We start from the raw sequence: 24,364 nt of genomic DNA, 5'->3' as shown, positions 1-24,364 counted from the left end.
TTCTGAGATCCTCAGAAATCTCCTTTGTTCATGCCGTGATACACGTCTACAAACCTGTGTTGTGAAGATCAGACTTCAATAGATCCCTGTTCTTTAAATAAAACAGGGCGCTCACTCACACCTGATTATCACCCCATTGATTGACCTGCCTCTAATTTCACCTTCAAATTAACCGCTCATCCTAGAGGTTCACATACTTTTGCCACTCACGGATCTGTAAAATTGGATCAAAATTTTCTTCAATAAATGAACGGTATAAATATTTTTGGTCTCATTTGTTTAATTTCATTCTCTTTGTCTACTTTTAGGACTTGTGTGATAATCTGATGTTTTAGGTCGTATTTATGCAGCTATGTAGAAAATGATCAAGCATTACTGTACAGACCGGGTAATAACAGATTGATTCAGGTTGCCAGATTGGATGTACAGTATTCTGTGTGAAACATGATCTAAGATGGTTCAGGATTGAAAAAGTTGAACCGATTTTTATTATTTTTTAAAGCGATACCTTTTGAGACCTTGTGGTATATAGTCGTAAAACATTGAAAATCTTAAAACGTGCCGTTTATTTTCTTTTTCCATGCTATTTTTAGCTGAGAAGCTTCGATGGGTGAAATTTTGGTGCGTGGTTAGTTATACCTGAAGTGTCCTGACACATTTTGGTTTGCAGTGTTCTGAAGCCTGATTTCCAGGACGCTTCCCTGTGAACGGGCTTCTGATACTTCCACAGTGTCCGATAAGGTGCAGTACAGTAGTTATGTGCTTTATAGTAGTTCTGGCCTTTTTTTGGCTAGGAATCCCTGACCCCCATCCGACCCCACTCCAACAATCTCCATGTTAAGACACATGTTCCGGGTCGGCGTGTCACCATGACTATGTTTATTGGACGATATGTTGTCCCAGAAATAACTGCGACAGTAAATACACAATATACACAGAGCGGTTCGAGGACCGACTCCAGACCAGAACCCTGACAGCGGAAAATGTCTAATAGTGTAGCTTTAAATATATTTACGAGGAGCAGACTTCACGCACTGAACATGGATGTTTATTGTATTTGTTTACGACGTGGACAGGCTAACGGTTGTTTTTTGCACACAGTCTGTAAAATGAACTGAAAATGAATGACTTTTAGTTCATCAGGTGGTAAATTGATTTGCTCACACGTGTGTTCCTAAATTCTGTCATAATTCACAAACTCAAGCTATGGCACATTAATGTTACCATCTCTTTAAAAAAAAAAAAAATTCTAGACTTTGTAGATGAGTTATCAGCGACGCCGTTAAGATGTACGTTGCTTTTTACCGCATGTACAGTATGCAGTACGTGTTGGTACTGTTACTTTGTCAGGGTGTGTGTATCCATGCAGGCGTTGTTCACCTTCTCCCCGTTCGCCCTCCATCTGTCAATCCTCCTGTCTGCATTAGCAGAATCCTGGTAGACATCTTATTGTGTTAAGTGCTTTTGGGAGCGTGTGTGTGTGTGTGGGAAGAGATATATTGCGCTGATGTGAGTACACTTGATGTCGTAATTCCTGGCCTAGCTCCGTTTAGTGCTGCTTAGGGTAGCACTTGTGTCAGCACTGGACTTTTTTTTTTGTTTTGTTTTGTTTTGTTTTTTGCGAGCAGTCAACTGAGTGAGCGAGAGATTGGGGAATGGGGAAATCTAAAATAGGCGCTTTAGATGCTTGATCAGGTGACGGAGAGAGAAAGTAAATGTAGCAGAAACACACACGCAATTGGTTTTACCATGTTTTTGAGCTGCTATATTTGATGTGTATTACTATAGCTGAATGATCTGGGCTGTTTTTAGTAATATTTTTTTTTTTTTTTGTGGAAAAACACTTTAATTTATGGGGACCTGCCTAGCGTCCCCACAAGGTCAACATAGTCACATATTCCCATTATTATACACATATTTAGTCTTCACAAGGTGTTAAAAACCGACGGGATGCTATTATGTTGATAAAATTGTTTTTGGACTCATTTGCGTATACACACACACACACACACACACACACACACACATTCTGTAAGGGTGTTCCAAGGCTGCGTAATGTAGATAAGCCTAATTTCACACTGCAGGCCTGGGTTGCAAATCTCGAACCATTAAGGACTTTTAGATAAAGCTGTTAAAAGGTTCCCTTCACACTGCAACACTACGGTGTTGTCTGCCGACGTCTGATACCTTCAATGTGTGAAAACACCCCATTGATAGTGAAAGCATTTCTGTAGATATAGCCTGTAAATAGGAAATGTGCCACTATCACTAAAACTGGCAGCACGGCACACCGCTAGTAGAATCCCTAAGAATACCGAAGAATTTCAGTAGTTTGTGTAATGTAATGTAAACGTAAGATCAGTGTCCAAGTTTTGCGTGATATAATTATATTATCGAACCTCCACAATATTACATTACCGTGACATCCAGCGATATTTAGTCCAAATTTATTATGTAAGGTTTAAAACACGTAGCCGTTAACTGACGTAACCTGGAAGCCCCGCCCACTCCCCTTCATTTCACATGCGCTTTGGCTTGTGACCATGCCTGAATTGCCGTAATTACTACATGACGACCCGGACGTACTACTCGGTGCCGTTCACATCCCCGGACTCGGAATTATGCGTGTCTCTTCTTGAGATGCACGTGTTGAGATCGGCAAACTACATCATTCAGTCCCTCCAGAGTTTAGCGATTTTGTGATTGGAGCAGTTCACGCGAAATAAGGCAAACGCCGCGATGTTCGCAGGAGCTTGAAATTTTTCAGAACAAACACAGATTTTCCAGAGATTTGGGCCAAGACATGTCAAGTGATGTCATCACCACACGCATTCAGCCAAAGCCCTCTTCAATTCACGTGCGTCAAACACGAGTACAGCTAAAAGGTCTCATTTACCAACAAACATCACTGTGAAAGAGTGCGCAAAACTATTTTGTGCAATCGCAGTTTCGCCAATTCACGCCGTTTTCTGCTCGGCGAATAGCATGGCGACATTTGAAGAAAAAAAAAAAAAAAGACAACCTGTAGCAAAATCAAGCATTTTTGGCTGCAACAATCACAAAAAACTCTGAAATCCTGCACAAATTCCTGCTCATAATTACAACATTAAATCACATTTTTTATGCTATTGTTAAATTTCGAAGAACACGGGTAACAATAACATTGTTTATTAATAACGCAGGCGTCGTTAATGTGTTGTTGCACACCTAAACAAACAACAACATATCAACAATGCCTGCGTTAATGGCAGCGAGTTTTAAACATTATATATCACTGGATGTCATGACAATGTAATATTGTGTAGAGTCGATTAATATCATTATCTCACGCAAAACCTTTATTAATAGGCACTGTTTCAAAGTGGGTGCAATGTTTACTTATAAACAAAGTATGTCAAAAAAGCCAACAAATTCCATGGGGTGTACTTATTTTTTCACATGACTGTAACTACATTTTACTGCTGAAGTCGCCGCCATTTTGATTGTCTCTTTGCTAGGGAAAAAATAGGAAAACTAGGAAAATTCCTACTTTGCGAGTTGTAATTACGAGTTCTACGAGGACGTGAACGCTTTTTACATTTGGAAACTCGTAATTATGACACGGCATGAACGCTCTTGACTCCTCCTTGCTTTCAGTCAGGGTGAACGGAGAATGTTTCGAGTCCATTGACGTGAGATAAAATCAGTGTAGGTTTGACTTGGCTAACAGTAGAAAAGCTGACTGTGTGTTTAACATTAGTTAACCGCATTTATTAGGAACGCCACCGAACCATTTAGGCTAAAATGATAAAAATTGGTTTGAGCTAGAAAGAACAAAAAAGAGTGAAGATTTCGACCTAAAAAGATGAGAAGCAGGACAAAAGCAAAGTGTCAAATCACTTCATACCAATAATAATTAATAAATAATTAGAAAGCCCAACACAGAACATTTAAAATGACCGCTAATTTCATCTAACGATCCCGGGTTGAATATCTGCCCTGCGTTTAATCGCGTCCTACGTGGTTGTGATTAGCTGAAAAAATAAAAAAAAAGACTGACCTCTTCTAAGAAGAAGGGCCGATTCCTTAATGGTGGGTTTGCATGAAGGCTACTAACAGCGTATAAAACGAGGCAGGCATACTCATTCCCAGCAGTAATATGAGCTGCACAGTCTCTACATGCTGTTATTCCAACAGTAATCACTGGTGAGATCTGATACCGCAATGTGGCGCTCAGCTGCCAAGTAATCGATTACGTTTAAGGCTGCCACAGCCAACTGAGGTTGGTGGGAAATTTAGTGCTACTCGGAAATGATTACAGTTTACGAAATCCTGACTGTTGAAACATTTTTTAATATTAAACTCCTCGGTAAAAAAGAATGGGTCAAGCCCAAAAATATTAAGCTTTTATTGGTTTCAACAACAGTTCATTGGTCAGGAAATGAGTGAGAACTCAACAACGAGATAAAGTAAGTTAGTATGGGATAGCTTTTCCCTTTGATCAAACGCTGGCACAGGAGCTCTGAGGAGTGCATTTGTTTAATTCTTGCTAATTTCCCGAACAATGATTTGTTGTTAAGACCATTTAAAAGCTTAATATTTTGCCATTTTGGGAGGTCGTGACGTCAGCTTCAGGTGTGAGCTGGTCTTGGGAGGCTGTGCCATCGGCTTCAGATAGGAGCTTGACTTGGAAGGCTATCTCGTCGGCCTCTGCCGTAAGCAGAACTTGGTAGGCCGTGGCGTTGAGCTCAGACAGGAACATGGCACGGGAGACCGTGCGATCGGCCTGTGGCAGGTACATGGCTTGGGAGGCCGTCCCGTCGGCCTGTGGCAGGTACATGGCTTGGGAGGCCGTCCCGTCAGCCTCTGGCAGGTACATGGCTTGGGAGGCCGTCCCGTCGGCCTGTGGCAGGTACATGGCTTGGGAGGCCGTCCTGTCGGCCTGTGGCAGGTACATGGCTTGGGAGGCCGACCTGTCTGCCTCTGGCAGAAACATGGCTTGGAAGGCTGTCCAATCGAACTCGGCCAGGAACTTGGCATGGGAGGTCACCTCGTCGACCTCTAGCAGGAATGTGGCTGGAGAGACCACTTCATCTGTCTCACACTGGGGCTCAGGAGATGAGGTTGTCACGTTAACCTCCGGCTGAGACCACCTCGTAGGTCTCAGGCTGGAGCTCTGGTCACCATGTTGACCGCCGGCTGGAGGTTGGCAGGGGAGATCACCTCGCGAGTTTCTCTGGAGATGAGGGGCTGGAACTCCGCAGGGGAGACCACTTCGTGGGTCTCAGGCTGGAGCTCTGGAGATGTGGTCACCACGTTGAACTCCAGCTGAAGCACTGCAGGGGAGACCACCTTGTTGGTCTCAGGCTGGAGCTCCAGCCTCTGGCAGGAACATGGCTTGGGAGGCCATCCCGTCGACCTCAAGCAGGAATTTTGGTGTGGGCGATTGCCTCGTCGACCGCTAGTAGGAATATGGCTGGAGAGACACTTCATCGGTCTCACACTGGGGCTCAGGAGATTACTTTGCCATGTTGACCTCCGGCTGGAGCTTGGCAGGGGAGACCACTTTGCGGGTCTCAGCCTGGAGCTCTGGAGATGTGGTCGCCACATTGACCTGGAGCTCTCAGGGTTGAGATGGATGCAATCGCAGTTAAAGCTTTTATTTAAAGACCCAGGCAGACAAATCCAAAACAAAATCGTGAAGACAAAATCGTGGTCAAAAACAGGCGTGAATAAGGCAATCAGCAAACAGGGTAGACAGGGCAAAGGCAGAACACGAAAACCGAGCAACTGGGAACAAGATCAAAGAACCAGAAACGAGTACAGAGGCTTGGTAACGCACTGGCGGCAAAACACACAACCGATATTTCGCCCTGACCAAAGACACACGGGGGTTTAAATATACAACGAAAAGTAAGGTGAAACATAAACAGCTTTGAATAATGATGACATGTGGGAGACGACCAATAGCAAGACAGGGGCGGAGACGTGACTTAAAACATAAAACACGTTTTACTTTTGTCAAAAAGTAAACAAAGTATGACATCCCGGAAGTGCGTGCTGTCGCGCTACAGGCTGTTAGAGTGCTGCTCGCCCCGGTGCTCAGCACGAGGGGAAATCTCATAAAAACACGAACAGGATAGCTTTTCATATTTATGATTTTAAAAAAAACTAATAAAGAAACATAATATAGTCAAAAATAAAACCGTAAAATAATATTAATTAGTATAAAGTATTATAAATAGGCATTATATCTTGGCAAATAATAGTGCAGAAAGATATAATAGCCTTTACAGAAAGAAGAAAACAATAACAATATAAAACATTTTTAAAAAATCTAATATAAAATGTATATATTAAAAAAAAAAATGTCCAATAATTAAAATAATATCAGTCGAGTACAAATAATGTGGCAGTAAAAGTAAGGTGAAAAAGTGTTTTTAGGTGTTTTTCTTTAAAATCGGTGATTGATGTCTGATGAATGTTTAATAGCGATGGCTGCCTCACTCTTTTTACATTTCACACACAGAATATGGAGAAGGCAGTAGGGCTGGGCGATATATCGATATAATATCGATATCGTGATAAATGTTTACGCAGTATACTTTACTGAGATATCGTTGATACGGTGATGTAAAACGTTTTTATTAATTACAATTTAAATGGCATTGAATGGATGCCGACTGGCCCCCTGTCCAGGGTGTACCCCGCCTTGTGCCCGATGCTCCCTGGGATAGACTCCAGGTTCCCCGTGACCCTGAAAAAGATAAGCGGTATAGAAGATGGATGGGATGAATGGATGCCGTTGATTTTGAATCTTCTTTGTTTCTGTGGGCATTAAAGAAAAGTATTGTCAAACTCGGTTGAACCCTTTTTTGTTTATTTTACTACTGTTTGTCAGCTAAATTATATATCTTGATACCCAGCGTGTATGTACAACGCATGTCTTAGGACTGGGGGAGGAAACTGGAGTACCCGGAGGAAACCCCGGGAGAACATGCAGCATTCGAACCCCCAACCTCAGATGTGCGAGGCAAACCTCTTAACCACTAAGCTACCGTGGGAGAAGCGCTAAATGAGTTCAGGCATTCAGGGATGTATGAAGGTTCTATACAAGTTCAACTGTTAAATCTCTCTCTCTCTCTCTCTCTCTCTCTCTCTCTCTCTCTCAGGATGATGCACTGGGCGAGCCGTATAGAGAAGGAACTGGATAAAGTTCTACCACAGGTCACAGGAGTCCACCAGATGAAAGCAGTAAGTCTTACTGCTTGGCTGTTACACTTGTGCTAATGGATTTGCATTTTATTCTAAGTACCATGAGAATAATAGTTTATTTTTTTTATATTAGGTTTCCTTCAAAAGCATAAATAAATTAGAACTAAATAAATAAATTCTGGCTTTTTGATTTGGGCCAGAAATTTCCTCGCTGTACAGTATGATCCGCTGGCTGTGTTAATTGATTGGTGCTCTCTGTGTTTCTGAATGACGGTGACAGTCATTATTAGTCATTGCCTGCCTCCTGAGACTGTCGCTTCTGTCTACACAACTCGCTAACGTTCTTCCTCGCACACACTCACACTGCATCTCTTTTGCGTCCCTCAGTATGGGAGCCTGATACTCGGCATATGGTTTGGCACCACAGTTTGTGCGTGTGTGTGTGAGAGAGAGCTCACAGTCTTCAGAGGTCTTTAGCATTTGCTTTTGCAGCAGCAGCGTTAATTGCTAACAGTTTGCGGGGTGTAGAAATGACACCAGACTAAGATGAGAGTTTTTCTCAGGGGCGTTATGACCGGGATTGTCATGGTTAGCTCTATAAAATGCATATTAGATTAATCTGATCTGTTTGTTTGTTTATTTTTTTTTATTTAGCGGTATGACTGTCCATGACGATTCGGGTTTAAAGTCCTACGTAAACTAGCCTCTTGTAACAGCAGCACATAATAACGACCTGGACCTAAACGAATATTGAGACCAACAACAGATTCTGTGTACGTGTGATCTAGAGGTGTATTATTCAAGCCTCCGAGAAGAAACTCCTTCCACGCTACTTATTCATCTTCAAAAGCGCTCGGCTCGTTTCCATCCCTAGCCGATCCAGTCGTAGATGCTGTAGCGCCATCGCTATGACAACGACGTCTTCGCACATAGAAGCTAAACTTTAAAAAAAAAATATAAATAAATAAATAGTGCATTCAGGAAGTAAAATAGTTTGTTCAGAATCTCTCGGTGCAAAGGAAAATAGGTGTATGCGTTTGTTCCCACTGAGAAAAGCACAAGACGTTTGTCACCGTGACAACACAAAAGCCCAGTTCGAACAACAAAATTGAAGGAAGTAGGAGGTAGAAACCGAGTCAGTGGCGTCATTCAGGCTGCAGCTTTTTACAGCGTAAGCCCTGAATGTTTTGCACAGTGTCATGACTATGTAGTCCACACTCTGTGGACCGCACTGAATCTCCTCTCCACGTTATATAATCACACGGCACTCGATATAAAAACTCGGTCTATATCCACAAGATACCAGATATACGTCTGCATTTGTGCTTCTAAGTATTTTATTATAAACAAATAATGTGTGGTTAGCGAAATTAAACGCGTCGCTTTGACGCCGCCTGGTAGATTGAAAGAGACTGACGTTGAAAATATGTCGTGTTGACGCGGCGTTTGTTTTCACGTTCGAGTGATTTTGCTAAACGGGAAATAGTCATATGTTATGCTTTAAAAATCATTTCTTTCTGACCATGTGATGTGAAGGTCGGTTTGGTTTCATTCAACAGGAATCCATCCATCCGTCCATCCATTTTCTGTACCGCTTATCCTACACAGGGTCGCGGAGAGCCTGGAGCCTATCCCAGGGGACTCGAGGGACGGGACACTCTGGTGTGCCCTGATAACCCATAACCCACCGATTGTGCCCTGCTAACCCATCGCAGGGCACAGTCGAACACACACTCGCACACTACGGGCGGTTTGGAAATGATCAAATCAGCCGACTACGCGTGTCTTTGGACCGGGGGAGGAAACCGGAGTACCCGGAGGAAACCCCCGCAGCACGGGGAGAACGTGCAGAACACCGCACACACAGGGCGGAGACGGGAATCGAACCCCCGACCCCGGAGGTGCGAGGCGAACGTGCTCACCACTAAGCAGACCAAAGAACTAAAAGGGAAAACAAAATTATTTCGGTGCTCTTACGTGCAGCAGATATTATGCGCAGCAGTGGACCTCTTCTGTGTCCCACAACTTTCCCCTGCCCACTCATTTCACCTCGTGTGTTTTGGAAACTAATGATGTCATCATTGACTAAAACTTTCTGAACGAGTGCGGACCCGAGTACCAGCCGCGTTCACGTTCACGGGAATCGCGGCTCCGTTCCAGTGCACCCGAACTCGGACCACCCCCTACAGGATGTCACGGGTTTGTTACCGTAGTGCGCTTCCTGGCTCGCAAGACCGCGTTCACATTACCGATTTTTCATGCAAAGGCTACTCTGTTTCAAACTAAACTGCCAGTGTGAAAGCCCCCAAAATCCCACAACCATCTGGGTCCGGAACCAACAAAGCAAAATCGTCCATGCTCTCTTGGAGGGTGGGGTGTCGTACTAAAGACACTCGCCAGTCGTGTGCGTCTGTGAGGTTGTATATGTGGAAGGGAGCAGATAGCGCGCTCGTCCGAGTGCGTTACGCCGCCATGTGTAGTATATGCCGTGTGTGGTAGCTGTTATATGATAGCGGAGAGCTGGCTGGTGGATGGGAGGTCACAGGTGACTAAATTGGGGAGAAAAGTGGCGGAAAGGCTTTCCACAGTGTGTATGTGTGTGCACCAGACAGCATGGGAAATATCTGGCTAATTTTCAGTGTTGGCTTTTTCTGATGAAGTAAATGGTTTTACGGCTGATAAATATCCACTTTTCTATCCATAAATGTCCATCCAACACTAACGGGCTGTCACGAAGAGACAACGCGTCTCTTAAGTGCTAAAGAGAATTCGAATTCAAGATCTCACGCATGTAGTGTAGCAGACTCGATCGCCTAGCACCGCTTCCCACCGGCCATGGAGAGAGTACTCGGAAGTCAAGGCAACAGCAGTCAGACTGGTCGACATGTTCTAGCTTCGGTAATGCTTGCTGTGCACCCGTGCCTGTGGCCAGAGCAGCTTAATCACTTGCTCTTTCACAATAATGACGGGGAGTGCAGAAGCTAAATGACGCTTGGATTTGCTATACAGTGAAAAGAAAACCGAAGTTTCCGATATACGAGGTCACCCCAGTGACTTCAACGTCAAACAGCTCCTCAGAAACACCTCAGCATGTGAATCCGTGCCATTGTTTCCAAAGGATGTCGGATATATTCAGAATAAACACGACGGCCTGCTCTACTTCCCACAACTTTTTTCCGAAGAAGAAACTCCCCTCCCCAACCTCTCTCTCTCACACACACACACACACACACACACACACACACACACACACAAAGATGAAAGCCACCATCTGGATCATGCTTATTCAAAACTCACTTTGAAGACTTCATCCTGGGTAAAGTCCTACCATGCATTGCAAATCCATTTCTTGTCAGAAATGTCACCGAATTCTCAAAGGAGGATCTGCCCATGGGCCAGTGCTGCTTCTCAACAAACCGAGTTGATTGAATGGCAAGAAATCCTTGCCGTTCTCTGCTCCGCTCTGGACAAGAAGGGATACCGCACTAGATAGTGCCGTCTTGCACAAGATGGCGCTTCACGTTCTCATCACGTTCGCCGTAACGTAAACCCGCGCACTAGCATTTTCAGCTGCACGGTGAAGGACCCGCACGTTAGCCGGCACACTCATGCCTACTCACCTCACCCGATCTCGTTCCGTCTTTCGCCCGTCCCGCGTCATCTCGTCGTCGGTCCGCGTTCGTCTCCATCAGCGTCACGTGACACGTTCCGGCCGCGCTCCTTGTTAGCACGGTATCTCAAGAGCGGGTTTATATGAAGCGATCATTTCATAGGCCGGGACAAGCTCCAGGTTCCTCGGGACCCTGTGTAGGATAAGCGCTGGAGAAAACGGATGGATTTTTCGATTTGATCCACACAGGGTCAAAACCACAGGTTCAAATGGAAATATAGCTTCCGTCCCGTCCGTCATGCGAAGAAGTTAACGGCACCGTCGTGACGAGGAACCGCGAGAGGGATTTTCAAAACGCTACGATTTTCGCCATCAGCCCAGCCATCCCGTCAAGAACGCATGGTCGGATGTTAGATTTTGAAATTGATCCGAACGGGGTCAAGGTCACAGCAAGGTCGAATGTCTGGGCGGGGGGACATTTTAGAACGTTTTTTTTTTTTTTCCCTTCAATCGCGTGCTTCGTGTTTGAAGATATTTCCGGCGCACAAATCACAAGAAGAGCAAGGCGGACTGGACTGGTCAAGTTGTTGGGACTTGTATCGTCGTACATCACATGTACATACACCTGTTAGTTATATACAGTGTGTATGAGGAAAATATTGGACTCAAATAAAACTGTAAAGCATCCCAGCAAAAAAAAAAAGAAGCAGCTAAGTATCAATAATTGCATGTTTCGTTCATTATACACGGACATTTTTGAACTTTTTCTCTGACAGGTGTCAACAATTCTAGCGATTACTCGATTATCCGCTCCTTTATTCACGGATCTAAAAGTAATAAGACGAATGATAACGCAAGTAAGGCTTGTTTTTCTAATCTTCACCACTCTATTCATCTCTGCAGCATGCGGGGTTTTTTTCTTTTTGGTCTTCTATTCTCAGCTTGTGCACATAGCTGGCAAGAAATGATATGGGAAGCGAATACGTCTCCCGGTTAATGAAGCAATTTCCCTGTTTAGCTGTGTTTGTGTCTTTTTGTGTTTGCATAGCTTTGGGGAGGGGGAGAAAAAGAGCAGGTAGACAGATGGGACAGGCAGAATAGAGCTAGTACGTTTGCACATGAAATAGTTGTATGGGGAGGTGTGTGTGTGAGAGAGAGAGAGAGAGCGAGAGTGCGCGCATTTATCTCCAGCCCAAACAGGAGTCATCACAGGGTGTGCTAAATGGCCCAGCATGTGCAGAAAAAGTCATTTTCTAACTGGATGCCTCTCCCCGTACGTGCATCTGATAGAAATCTTCCCAGGGCTACAGCGGGCCGCTAACAAGATGCTCTCCCTCCACTTCCTCTCTTTCTTCATGGCCAGTTTATTCCAATATTTTCCCCTTTCCCTTAAAAAGTTCAGGTTTGAAAATAATTGAAAGTGTGTTATTTTTCCTCCCTAAGTAACTTCTGTGAAACTAAAATAGAAAGGAAAGGAAAGCGCGGCTGCATGGCGTGTGGCATATCTGCGAACTCGCTTCATGCTTCTGTTGCTCCGAGAATGGCAGCCAGGCCGAGCAGAATCCCAATTAAATTATCTAAAGAAGAAAGAGCAAATAAGCGCTTTAAAACGTAACCTCCGAGGACGCTTCAGGAGGACCAGACGTACAGTGCCGTTCTTCCTTCTTGTAACTGCATACCGTAGCTATTAATTTCACCGCAGTTACTGAAGAGCTCGCTTTAACTGTGATGAATAACTGCACGTTTATGGAGGTAAAGGAACATGTAGTGGAAATGGGAAGTGGAATGTCTTTTGAGATGAAGTACGTTGTGATTATCATGTTAGCAGCATGGTAATGTTAATGAGCGGATGTGGATCAGGTGGTAGAGCGGGGTGTACGCTCATCGTAGGGTCGGCGGTTGGATTCCCGGCCCGCGTGACTCCACATGCCAAAGTGTCCTTGGGTAAGACGCCGAACCCCAAGTCGCTCCCGATGGCAAGTTAGCGCCTGGCATGGCAGCTCTGCTACCGCTGGTGTGTGTGTGTGTGTGAATGAAAACCAGTGGTTAAAAAAAAAGCACTATTTAAGTGCAGACCGTTTACCACTATACGCAAGCAAAGCTGGAATGTATCCGGGAGCCTCGTTTTCCGCCGGATCACTCGCCCTGAATGAAATGGAGACGATAAGGTTTTCATTTGACTCGCGCTTGTAGAATGCTAGTCATGAACGTTATGTAAGGAATCGCACACGCCAGACCGCGCCGTTGTTCGAAAACAACGCACAGCGGAGATCGGGGGGGAGGGTCGAGGGAGGGACGGAGTTCCCGACGGAACTCGTAACCGAGACTTACAGTGCTTACGACCGCCGTACACGTCAAATAAACGTGTTTAACGCACGCACGTCCGTAACGTAAAACAAGATTGACATAGAGCAGAATTTACTTTATGCGCTCGGTAAAAGGAAGAGTATAAAAGCCTCAAAACTTGTATAGTATAAAACATCGGCAGTTTTAAGAATTACTTTTCTTATATATATTTATATATTTTTAAAAAATGTATGTTTATTAGTCTTAGTCCACCGTACAAGTCCCTGTGTACGAGCAGTCACTACGTATAAGAACAATAATGTATTCAAACAAGAACAGTGTAACCTGAAGGATAGGTGCATATGAAGCCAGAACCACCCGCGCTGTCGTATGAGCACAGTGCACACCTTCTGGCCGACTTCTGATTCGATTCGAGCGTTCAGTGTGTGTGTGTGTGTGTGTGTGTGTGTGTGTGTGTGTGATTTGCTTGTATCCAGATGTGTGAAATTATATCACTGTGGCTGAAGCCGGTGCAGTGTGTCGGTGAGAGTGTGTTCAGTAGCCATGATGGAATACTGTTTATCTAACAATGATGCAGAACAAGGGGGAGGGGATATTCCTCTCTCTGTCAGTACTGTTAGATAAACATTCTTCGCGTCAGACCCCGCCCCCCCAACACACACACACACACACACAATCTAACAAACTGTACCTACATCTGCAGCAGTGATATAAATAGAACAGCGAACACTTACAGGGCCATTTTTCCAGCTCTCTGTGTGTGTGTTTGTGTGTACACGTGTGTGTGTGTGTGTGTGTGTGTGTGTGTGTGTGTGTGTGTGGGAAGACGAGATGGAGATTAGACAGAGCAGATGCATATGCTTTATTCACTGAAGCCAGAAGAGCTGTTGTTCTAAGAGAGAGGAAGTGAGGAGTAGGAGTGGAGAGACAGAGCACCGGGTGAAAAAGAAGGCGGAGCTCAGCGCTACAGGAACTAGGATCGTTCAGCCGCTGTGCCGTTCAGAACGGAGCCGTCACCGTATACATTTAGACTTGAATGATAACGATTAGGTCTGAAGTGATATTCTGATCAAAGTGGCACTGAGCAGTTAGGTTAAATGAGACTTTTTCTTATAAATATTTCCCCCTCAAGCATGCACATTTAGCGAAGATAATTAAAGCATCTTTTATCTTCCAGAAAGTGTGTTTAGTGTGTGTGTGTGTGTGTGTGTGTGTTATTATACAGTAGCTTTAGGCCCTAAAGCCAACGTAAAATAAGAAATATTGAAAACAACCCATCTATAATGGTTCCTCAAATGCATATGCAAATTGTGCTCTCTACATGAGGTATTCATTTCTACCCTGTGTGACTGTATTCGTCTCTACTCTGCGCGCGTTCCTGCTCGGCGCGGCGGCGCGCGTTCCTGCTCCACGCGACTTTATTCATTTCTTCAGTGCGTGCCTGTATTTGTATGTTTCGACATGTTGAATCTATACCTCGAATCTCTGGTGGGATTTGAAGAAGGCAGTTGCATCACGCGAACCCAAGAATATTACTGAGCTGGAGGCTCATGATTTCGAGACTGGAGACGTCATGATCATTTTCAGTTGAATTTGGGGAAACCACTGGAAGCGTTCGTCGTGTTGAACTATTCCAATCGCTGCTGTTTGATTTGTTCATCGCAAAACAGACGGAAGTCTGTACATCTTGACAGTGAACCTGACGTGCAGTGGGGGTTGAATCATTTTGATCGCAAACTGTATGCAAGTAGTAATGCCCACCATCTGACCAATCAGATTTGAGCGTTCAGCCGTGCTCCGGTATAAAGACATTAATATGAACTTGAACTCTTAATTCAGAGTGAAGAGCCTAAATAAAGACTTCTCACACATTAAAGAGATTTGCTCTCGTAATTCATTAGACCGTGACATTTAACTTTGTATTAACTTGTGACACTCCATTTAACAGCAATAACTCATCACTTCACAGTTTGCTTCTACGGCCAGTTATCGGTGTCTGACATCTTGCCGGAGGGAATTTACTAAATTACTTTTTTCTTCTTCTTTTTTTTTTCTTTCTTTTTTTCTTTTCAAAACTTCCCAGATCCCCAGGTCAGCATTTCAGCGTGACCCGTTCAGCTCTGTATACGTCATCCGGTGAAGTCTATTTCAATTTAGATTTAATTGCTTTAGTCAATTTCTGTGAAAGTTCTACATATACCTCGATAGCCCTTTATTCCCTTTGAAACCATATTTTGATAGGAAACTAGTTGAGGTCCTGATGACATGAAATAAAAATATTAAAAGGCACGGTGTAATAGTGGTATTTTTTTTTTGTGTTACTTTTACGTTGCCATTGGTCTGTGAAGGTTAAGATATTACTTTAACGGCTCAGTGTTGAGATTACAATTGCAGTTTTAAATCTTTTTTTTGAATTGAATCGCTCTCTGGACTCCACCCCGACTCGGCCGTTAAGGACACGGACTCGAATCCAACTCGGCCCGCTTTGGACGCGGACTCGATCGGTTAAGGACGTGGTCTCGACTCGAACCCGACAAAGATGGACTCGGATCCAGCACTAGCCTTTCTTAATAGACTCACTTGGATGCTTGAGTTTTCAAACCGACGGCCCGATATCCTTCGTCAAACATTCCTGGACAATTCTTCCCTCGGTGACGTCAGATCGCTCTGGGCTAGAGTTAGAAAAACACTCCAATTCAGGCATGATCACTCCACCCTGCTTGACGGTAAGGATTTGTTTGTTTGGGGGTTTTTTTTGGTACTATGCTGTATTATCTCTGTCACAATTTGCCCCTGTCGTAATGCCTGGATAGTTTTGGACCGGCCATCGAGAACTTTTAAGGCGTTCCTTCAGAATGTGTCTGGCAAATAGCCAACCTTGTTCGTTTTTTTGACTCGTTGATTATATTTCTGCTTAGGGTTCTCTCTCGGGTATCTGTGCATCTGGCAGCTTGGGAGGTTTATAGATGTTATTTTTGATTAGTGTTTATTTTATCACCGAGATCACATTTCCTCCCTCTTCCTGTTGGTCGATGTGAACGTTACCCGGAGCTGCCGGCCTTAAAATCCGCGTTTGGATTTTAGACGTCGCGCTGCTAGCACACGATCGGCTGATGAGACGATCGCACGAATGTGCAGGCGTTCCTAATAAAGTGCTCAGTGAGTGTGACTTTAATGATCGTATATTTGATTTATTGTAACGTTATAATAAGAAATACTCGAGACATTTGTGATTCTATTCAAGGGATTTCCACTTGATGTCATATTTGCAGCGCTGGGTTTATTATCTTGCCGAGTGGACGTTAGTAGGTTTGTACAGTATTTTTCATGCTTATTTGAAAGACTGTCCACGTTCACACGCATTTGATCCAGTCACCAGAATAATATTTTCACCTGAACTGTACACTCGAGAACAGTATCTTTCATACTCGTACTGTAAGGAGATGTAGCTCAGAAAATCAGAGTGCAGTGATGGGAGCTTCTCAGCAGAAAGCTGCTCTCTGTAACTTATGACCTATCGGCTGCTTATGTATTATTCACGCTGAGCACAGTACACCGGACATAGCTGTTTTGTTTGTTTGCGCACGGTGTCTTAGTGGTCAGCACGTTCGCCTCACACCTCCAGGGTCGGGGGTTCGATTCCCACCGTGGCTCTGTGTGTGCGGAGTTTGCATGTTCTCCCCGTGCTGCGGGGGTTTCCTCCGGGTACTCCGGTTTCCTCCAGCAGTCCAAACACATGCAAGGTAGACTGATTGGCGTGTCCAAAGTGTCCGTAGTGTATGAATGGGTGTGTGAGTGTGTATGTGATTGTGCCCTGTGATGGATTGGCACCCTGTCCAGGGTGTACCCCGCCTTGTGCCCCATGCTCCCTGGGATAGGCTCCAGGTTCCCCGTGACCCTGAAGAAGATAAAGCGGTGTAGAAGATGCATGGATTATGGAATTAAAAACTACTATATGAATATGCAGACTAAGTCCTAATCATGAACCATGTTCACAATGTTTTATATATATATATATATATATGTGTGTATATAATATATATATATATATATATATATATATATATATATATATATATATATATATATAATATTATATAAATAATAGCATAAATAGGCACCGTCATAAAAAGGTCATTAAGAATAGGGCTTCCGAGAGAGGTTTTATAACGATAAGAAGGGAACGTGGTCAATGAGATGTGGCAAATATTACCTCCTGTTTTGATGCCATAAAAAATCATGTGACCAGCAATGGATGCGATAGCACTGATGGCAAAGCATTAAAATGCTTCAGATTGTTCCTGCCAGCCTGCTCTTGATTTACATCTACACTTAACTATCATTTAACCTTTTAATGATGAATAGATGATGTTTACACACCAGATCTCTTACTTCTGACCGATCATCAGTGCTATTAGTGCATGCTTTTATTGGGGTCCAAAGAGTTGTCAGGCGGCAGATATAGGACACGGATACAGGTAAACGAAAGGTTAATTAAGCAAGCTTGCAGGCAAATCCAAAATGTGAGACAAAAACAAGGTCAGCGAACAGGCCAAGCTCGGGCGATGTACGCCCAGCATAAACTGGGCTCGGCAAAGAGCAAAGACGAGGAAACCAAAACCAAGAGCAACCCAGAAGGGACTCTGACTGAATAGAAGGTAGTGAATTTGAGTCTAGGTGTGCACGATTAGTAATCAGGCGAGTTTGGACGTGTGTGACGGGAACAATGGTGCGCTCGAGTCATGTCAGAAAGATCGTATTTACGACATGAACGCTGCCACAAAGTCATAATTACGAGAGGGGAAACTCTGGATTTTCTTTGAGCTCAGAGTCGGGGGCGTGTCAGTAAGAAGGAATCGATGGACGCGACGTCCGCAGTTGACGGTAAATTTGTTGGAATTGAATGTTTACTCGTCTCAGAAGCCGATCGCAGTCATTACGTGTTTGCTATCTGCAGCAAGTTATAGTCGGGCTTTTTTTTTTATTTGCAATAAAACCAAGCTAGTTTCCTGCACAAAATAAGATGGCGTACAATTGTGATATGATATGTGGTGGTAAATTGTAGAGTGGCTTCATAAATTAATTAAAAACATTTATATATATAAAAAAGCAAAACACACCTGATTGGCATTCTTTCTTGTTAATTTTCTAGAAGTAGAGTTAAAAAAATCAATAAATTAAATAAAACCCCTTGCTGTTTTTTTTTGTAGTTAATTAAAAGAAGGTACACCATCAGCTTGCGCCGGCCAAAGTGACCCGAGCGTCATAATTACGACCCTCCCAGGAAGACTCGAACGCACAGTGAGAGTCCTGTTGGAGCCATGTTGGTAGGCCGCGCGGTGTTATGGGTACTGTAGTTGGACGCAGATTCCAGCGTAGACGTGACACACATACAGATGGTTGATGAAGCGTCTTCACACAGCAGGCAAAAGGCACGCTTTCTTCAAACGTGACACAAATTTGTTACTTGCATGCCTGCGTGAACTGCATTTTCATACGTGGTCCTGAAATCCCTACCTGATACGTTTCAATGCGACCTCTGTATGAACAAGCAGGTCAGAATTCATGCGACGTTTACGTCGATCCACCTCGACATCCGTCATGATTTCCTGCCTCTGGGAAGGAAGGATAACAGTGAAGGAGGGTTTCAGTGGCGGGATCGTGAGCTAACGGATCTTGTATACACTCTGGGTGATGTTGCTGTACAAGCAGAATTAGAAGGCGCATATCGCAACTGCTCCATGTTTGAAGAGATCCCAAAAGAAATGGCAATAGGAGAACCTGGCTACAGTGCCACAGGAAAGTTCAGAGTAAAGCAAAACTTAAAGAAACCAAGGACACGGACCGAGGATGTGGCCGCGGCCGAATAACGTGCCCTTTTTTATACGGCGAGCTTGAATGCATCACGCGACCCCTTGTTCATGCACCCCCGCGTGGAGCGTGATCTGTTCAGATTAATGTCAGATATAGGCCACGTTGAAAACATAGCGTGAACAGCCTAACAAATAAAGCGGATTTGGTCAGTAAATCGGATTTGGGCCACTTCTGCCTGCTGTTTGAACATAGCCTTAGTAATGTATTAGACCACCCTCTGAGTCATTTTTTCCACAAGATGTGGATGGGAGTGCACTCAAATAGAAAAGACCGAAATGTTTCAGATCAAGTCAAGTGGGTTTATATTGTCGTTCCTCTATATAGCTTGTAGACATTGGAACGACATGATGTTTCTTCAGGATCATGGTGCAGCACAGAACAGTACGCAGGACTACATGAAGGCAAATACATGACCGTGTGATTCGAGTGCAGCACAATAAATACACAGGACAACACAATAAATACACAGGACAGTAAATACATTGTTTTTTAAAAAAAGCACAAGTATAGCAGCGAAAATGAGTTCCATAGTATAACATGACTGATGCTGCTATGTAAAGTGCAGTGTGTAGCGGTACTGAGTCTTACTGGGTTAGTGCAGTGTGTAGCGGTACTGAGTCTTACTGGGTTAGTGTACGTGTAGCGGTACTGAGTCTTACTGGGTTAGTGCAGTGTGTAGCGGTACTGAGTCTTACTGGGTTAGTGTACGTGTAGCGGTACTGAGTCTTACTGGGTTAGTGCAGTGTGTAGCGGTACTGAGTCTTACTGGGTTAGTGTACGTGTAGCGGTACTGAGTCTTACTGGGTTAGTGTACGTGTAGCGGTACTGAGTCTTACTGGGTTAGTGCAGTGTGTAGCGGTACTGAGTCTTACTGGGTTAGTGAACGTGTAGCGGTACTGAGTCTTACTGGGTTAGTGTACGTGTAGCGGTACTGAGTCTTACTGGGTTAGTGCAGTGTGTAGCGGTACTGAGTCTTACTGGGTTAGTGTACGTGTAGCGGTACTGAGTCTTACTGGGTTAGTGAACGTGTAGCGGTACTGAGTCTTACTGGGTTAGTGTAGTGTGTAGCGGTACTGAGTCTTACTGGGTTAGTGCAGTGTGTAGCGGTACTGAGTCTTACTGGGTTAGTGCAGTGTGTAGCGGTACTGAGTCTTACTGGGTTAGTGAACGTGTAGCGGTACTGAGTCTTACTGGGTTAGTGTACGTGTAGCGGTACTGAGTCTTACTGGGTTAGTGTACGTGTAGCGGTACTGAGTCTTACTGGGTTAGTGAACGTGTAGCGGTACTGAGTCTTACTGGGTTAGTGTACGTGTAGCGGTACTGAGTCTTACTGGGTTAGTGCAGTGTGTAGCGGTACTGAGTCTTACTGGGTTAGTGAACGTGTAGCGGTGCTGAGTCTTACTGGGTTAGTGAACGTGTAGCGGTACTGAGTCTTACTGGGTTAGTGAACGTGTAGCGGTACTGAGTCTTACTGGGTTAGTGAACGTGTAGCGGTACTGAGTCTTACTGGGTTAGTGTACGTGTAGCGGTACTGAGTCTTACTGGGTTAGTGAACGTGTAGCGGTACTGAGTCTTACTGGGTTAGTGCAGTGTGTAGCGGTACTGAGTCTTACTGGGTTAGTGTACGTGTAGCGGTACTGAGTCTTACTGGGTTAGTGTACGTGTAGCGGTACTGAGTCTTACTGGGTTAGTGAACGTGTAGCGGTACTGAGTCTTACTGGGTTAGTGTACGTGTAGCGGTACTGAGTCTTACTGGGTTAGTGCAGTGTGTAGCGGTACTGAGTCTTACTGGGTTAGTGAACGTGTAGCGGTACTGAGTCTTACTGGGTTAGTGCAGTGTGTAGCGGTACTGAGTCTTACTGGGTTAGTGTACGTGTAGCGGTACTGAGTCTTACTGGGTTAGTGTACGTGTAGCGGTACTGAGTCTTACTGGGTTAGTGAACGTGTAGCGGTACTGAGTCTTACTGGGTTAGTGAACGTGTAGCGGTACTGAGTCTTACTGGGTTAGTGTACGTGTAGCGGTACTGAGTCTTACTGGGTTAGTGCAGTGTGTAGCGGTACTGAGTCTTACTGGGTTAGTGAACGTGTAGCGGTGCTGAGTCTTACTGGGTTAGTGTACGTGTAGCGGTACTGAGTCTTACTGGGTTAGTGCAGTGTGTAGCGGTACTGAGTCTTACTGGGTTAGTGCAGTGTGTAGCGGTACTGAGTCTTACTGGGTTAGTGAACGTGTAGCGGTACTGAGTCTTACTGGGTTAGTGAACGTGTAGCGGTACTGAGTCTTACTGGGTTAGTGAACGTGTAGCGGTACTGAGTCTTACTGGGTTAGTGCAGTGTGTAGCGGTACTGAGTCTTACTGGGTTAGTGCAGTGTGTAGCGGTACTGAGTCTTACTGGGTTAGTGAACGTGTAGCGGTACTGAGTCTTACTGGGTTAGTGTACGTGTAGCGGTACTGAGTCTTACTGGGTTAGTGTACGTGTAGCGGTACTGAGTCTTACTGGGTTAGTGAACGTGTAGCGGTACTGAGTCTTACTGGGTTAGTGTACGTGTAGCGGTACTGAGTCTTACTGGGTTAGTGCAGTGTGTAGCGGTACTGAGTCTTACTGGGTTAGTGCAGTGTGTAGCGGTACTGAGTCTTACTGGGTTAGTGAACGTGTAGCGGTACTGAGTCTTACTGGGTTAGTGAACGTGTAGCGGTACTGAGTCTTACTGGGTTAGTGCAGTGTGTAGCGGTACTGAGTCTTACTGGGTTAGTGCACGTGTGTAGCGGTACTGAGTCTTACTGGGTTAGTGTACGTGTAGCGGTACTGAGTCTTACTGGGTTAGTGCAGTGTGTAGCGGTACTGAGTCTTACTGGGTTAGTGCAGTGTGTAGCGGTACTGAGTCTTACTGGGTTAGTGACGTGTGTAGCGGTACTGAGTCTTACTGGGTTAGTGAACGTGTAGCGGTACTGAGTCTTACTGGGTTAGTGCAGTGTGTAGCGGTACTGAGTCTTACTGGGTTAGTGTACGTGTAGCGGTACTGAGTCTTACTGGGTTAGTGTACGTGTAGCGGTACTGAGTCTTACTGGGTTAGTGTACGTGTAGCGGTACTGAGTCTTACTGGGTTAGTGTACGTGTAGCGGTACTGAGTCTTACTGGGTTAGTGAACGTGTAGCGGTACTGAGTCTTACTGGGTTAGTGAACGTGTAGCGGTACTGAGTCTTACTGGGTTAGTGAACGTGTAGCGGTACTGAGTCTTACTGGGTTAGTGCAGTGTGTAGTGGTACTGAGTCTTACTGGGTTAGTGAACGTGTAGCGGTACTGAGTCTTACTGGGTTAGTGCAGTGTGTAGCGGTACTGAGTCTTACTGGGTTAGTGCAGTGTGTAGCGGTACTGAGTCTTACTGGGTTAGTGCAGTGTGTAGCGGTACTGAGTCTTACTGGGTTAGTGCAGTGTGTAGCGGTACTGAGTCTTACTGGGTTAGTGCAGTGTGTAGTGGTACTGAGTCTTACCGGGTTAGTGTACGTGTAGCGGTACTGAGTCTTACTGGGTTAGTGTACGTGTAGCAGTACTGAGTCTTACTGGGTTAGTGCAGTGTGTAGTGGTACTGAGTCTTACTGGGTTAGTGTACGTGTAGCGGTACTGAGTCTTACTGGGTTAGTGCAGTGTGTAGCGGTACTGAGTCTTACTGGGTTAGTGCAGTGTGTAGCGGTACTGAGTCTTACTGGGTTAGTGAACGTGTAGCGGTACTGAGTCTTACTGGGTTAGTGAACGTGTAGCGGTACTGAGTCTTACTGGGTTAGTGCAGTGTGTAGCGGTACTGAGTCTTACTGGGTTAGTGCAGTGTGTAGCGGTACTGAGTCTTACTGGGTTAGTGCAGTGTGTAGCGGTACTGAGTCTTACTGGGTTAGTGCAGTGTGTAGTGGTACTGAGTCTTACCGGGTTAGTGTACGTGTAGCGGTACTGAGTCTTACTGGGTTAGTGTACGTGTAGCAGTACTGAGTCTTACTGGGTTAGTGCAGTGTGTAGTGGTACTGAGTCTTACTGGGTTAGTGTACGTGTAGCAGTACTGAGTCTTACTGGGTTAGTGTACGTGTAGCGGTACTGAGTCTTACTGGGTTAGTGAACGTGTAGCGGTACTGAGTCTTACTGGGTTAGTGAACGTGTAGCGGTACTGAGTCTTACTGGGTTAGTGCAGTGTGTAGCGGTACTGAGTCTTACTGGGTTAGTGCAGTGTGTAGCGGTACTGAGTCTTACTGGGTTAGTGAACGTGTAGCGGTACTGAGTCTTACTGGGTTAGTGCAGTGTGTAGCGGTACTGAGTCTTACTGGGTTAGTGCAGTGTGTAGCGGTACTGAGTCTTACTGGGTTAGTGAACGTGTAGCGGTACTGAGTCTTACTGGGTTAGTGCAGTGTGTAGCGGTACTGAGTCTTACTGGGTTAGTGCAGTGTGTAGCGGTACTGAGTCTTACTGGGTTAGTGAACGTGTAGCGGTACTGAGTCTTACTGGGTTAGTGCAGTGTGTAGCGGTACTGAGTCTTACTGGGTTAGTGCAGTGTGTAGCGGTACTGAGTCTTACTGGGTTAGTGCAGTGTGTAGCGGTACTGAGTCTTACTGGGTTAGTGCAGTGTGTAGCGGTACTGAGTCTTACTGGGTTAGTGAACGTGTAGCGGTACTGAGTCTTACTGGGTTAGTGAACGTGTAGCGGTACTGAGTCTTACTGGGTTAGTGCAGTGTGTAGCGGTACTGAGTCTTACTGGGTTAGTGCAGTGTGTAGTGGTACTGAGTCTTACTGGGTTAGTGTACGTGTAGCAGTACTGAGTCTTACTGGGTTAGTGTACGTGTAGCGGTACTGAGTCTTACTGGGTTAGTGTACGTGTAGCGGTACTGAGTCTTACTGGGTTAGTGTACGTGTAGCAGTACTGAGTCTTACTGGGTTAGTGAACGTGTAGCGGTACTGAGTCTTACTGGGTTAGTGCAGTGTGTAGCGGTACTGAGTCTTACTGGGTTAGTGCAGTGTGTAGCGGTACTGAGTCTTACTGGGTTAGTGCAGTGTGTAGCGGTACTGAGTCTTACTGGGTTAGTGTACGTGTAGCGGTACTGAGTCTTACTGGGTTAGTGTACGTGTAGCGGTACTGAGTCTTACTGGGTTAGTGTACGTGTAGCAGTACTGAGTCTTACTGGGTTAGTGAACGTGTAGCGGTACTGAGTCTTACTGGGTTAGTGTACGTGTAGCAGTCCTGAGTCTTACTGGGTTAGTGCAGTGTGTAGTGGTACTGAGTCTTACTGGGTTAGTGTACGTGTAGCAGTACTGAGTCTTACTGGGTTAGTGTACGTGTAGCGGTACTGAGTCTTACTGGGTTAGTGAACGTGTAGCGGTACTGAGTCTTACTGGGTTAGTG

The 24,364-nt window shown here is 45.0% G+C and overlaps 1 protein-coding gene across 4 annotated transcripts in view; it reads left to right on the top strand.

Moving 5' to 3' along the window:
* Positions 1-24,364, top strand: part of cacna2d2a (calcium channel, voltage-dependent, alpha 2/delta subunit 2a) — a 337,274-nt gene that overhangs the window by 92,255 nt on the left and 220,655 nt on the right. For all 4 annotated transcript variants that reach the window (XM_053683490.1, XM_053683489.1, XM_017480023.3 and 1 more), the window contains one exon: positions 7,152-7,233. In XM_053683490.1, the coding sequence (XP_053539465.1) occupies positions 7,153-7,233 (81 nt within the window). In that variant the 5' untranslated portion in view covers position 7,152. The remainder of the gene's footprint in view (positions 1-7,151; positions 7,234-24,364) is intronic.

Source organism: Ictalurus punctatus, chromosome 11 (genome assembly GCF_001660625.3).
Source record: "Ictalurus punctatus breed USDA103 chromosome 11, Coco_2.0, whole genome shotgun sequence".
NCBI classification, from domain to species: domain Eukaryota; kingdom Metazoa; phylum Chordata; class Actinopteri; order Siluriformes; family Ictaluridae; genus Ictalurus; species Ictalurus punctatus.
The sequence above is the reverse complement of the archived record's forward strand: the minus strand, read 5'-3'. Positions and strand labels throughout refer to the sequence as shown.